This window comes from Perkinsus marinus (assembly GCF_000006405.1).
Source record: "Perkinsus marinus ATCC 50983 genomic scaffold scf_1104296965590, whole genome shotgun sequence".
NCBI classification, from domain to species: domain Eukaryota; phylum Perkinsozoa; order Perkinsida; family Perkinsidae; genus Perkinsus; species Perkinsus marinus.
Genome location: NW_003204271.1, coordinates 5,824 through 7,095, shown reverse-complemented (window position 1 = coordinate 7,095; position 1,272 = coordinate 5,824). Strand labels below are relative to the sequence as shown.

At 41.3% G+C, this 1,272-nt stretch overlaps 1 protein-coding gene across 1 annotated transcript in view; it reads left to right on the top strand.

The window, feature by feature from the left end:
• Window positions 1–1,198: 1,198 nt before the first annotated feature.
• Pmar_PMAR021306 (hypothetical protein) overlaps window positions 1,199–1,272 on the top strand; it is a gene marked incomplete at both ends in the record, with an annotated part of 225 nt that continues 151 nt past the window's right edge. Inside the window, one exon of the mRNA XM_002769496.1 lies at window positions 1,199–1,272. Coding sequence (XP_002769542.1) covers window positions 1,199–1,272 — 74 coding nt within the window.

Genomic DNA, 1,272 nt, shown 5'->3' with positions numbered 1-1,272 from the left:
TGCAGTACACCGTTTCCTGTGATGTTACAATTAATCTCAGATATGCACTCTTTTACTACTCCATTTTATTTCGCATTTGAAATCACAGAGTGCTTTAAACTCCTGAAAATTTTTATATTATTGCACAACCTCTGTTCCGAATCCATTCGGTAAGCTCTTCAGCTAAAACAATGTAATTTCATCCGTGATGTGAAAGGCACATTCCACATTTCACTTCGCGAAAAACGCATGTGAGCAGTGAATATCACGTTTTTCCCGTGGACTGTTACGCCACTTCACGTAAAACGGGTGAAACTCCGATTTTCTCTTCTTTAGTTCTCTGTTATCCTAGCTTCATTAGCTACCGTTTAGTTTGTAGTACGACATAAACACACCGCAAATGGGCGTGAAAGGCGAATTCTCATTCTGGTGGGAATTCATCAACATTTGCGACTAAAATGCAATGCCACGAAAAGCTGTAAAATTCCGATGAAGTAGCATTAATGAAAAAAGGCTGAATTGTGTAAACACAATTTTCTGATAAACGATCGGAAACAGTAATGACCAGCGAACATGTGTAATCAGGTAAAGACAACTTTTTGCTGGCGTCCCAACTTGTTGAACACCTGAAACTCTTTCAGTGTTGGAGAAATATATCTTTGCTTTCCTCAGCTGAGCTCACTAATTATGAGAGTTTACGAGTAGAAATATACAGTAACCATTAACATATCGTAACCAACATCTGTGGCTGACCATGTGCACGTTGTCCCACACTGACCATTTTTAAGCACATTCACGTAGTAGTGTTGGAAATATCACCAAATCGAGGTGGCACCGAAAATTATGGTCGGCATTTTCGCGATTGAGATAGGGTAGCGTCATCAGTTCGTTTTCCTCAGCTGAGCCTCGAAGTTTTCAAAGCTACACTATGAAAATTTACGCATGACTAGGTATAATAAACCAAAAATAATTCGCAAAATTTTCCTCCGACAACGCGTACACGACCCCACCTCAATAGCCGCCTTATGAGCCTTCTGCCTTTCTACCATAACTTGTTCTAATAACTCATAGTGTCCTAAAAAGAATCATTTTGCACGCATGCACACATGAGGTTGCACCTTTCGTCCGTCGCCCGTACGCTGGTGGTGGAGCCGGTATCAAATTGGATAGCGCGAGGATGTGTCTACAAGATTCAAAATAGGCCCAAAACATGACCACAATGAAAACTCACTCAACCTGGGGACTCATCGAAGCTCCAACGCCGAGCCAAAATTTCGATCGTGAAAATCGAAG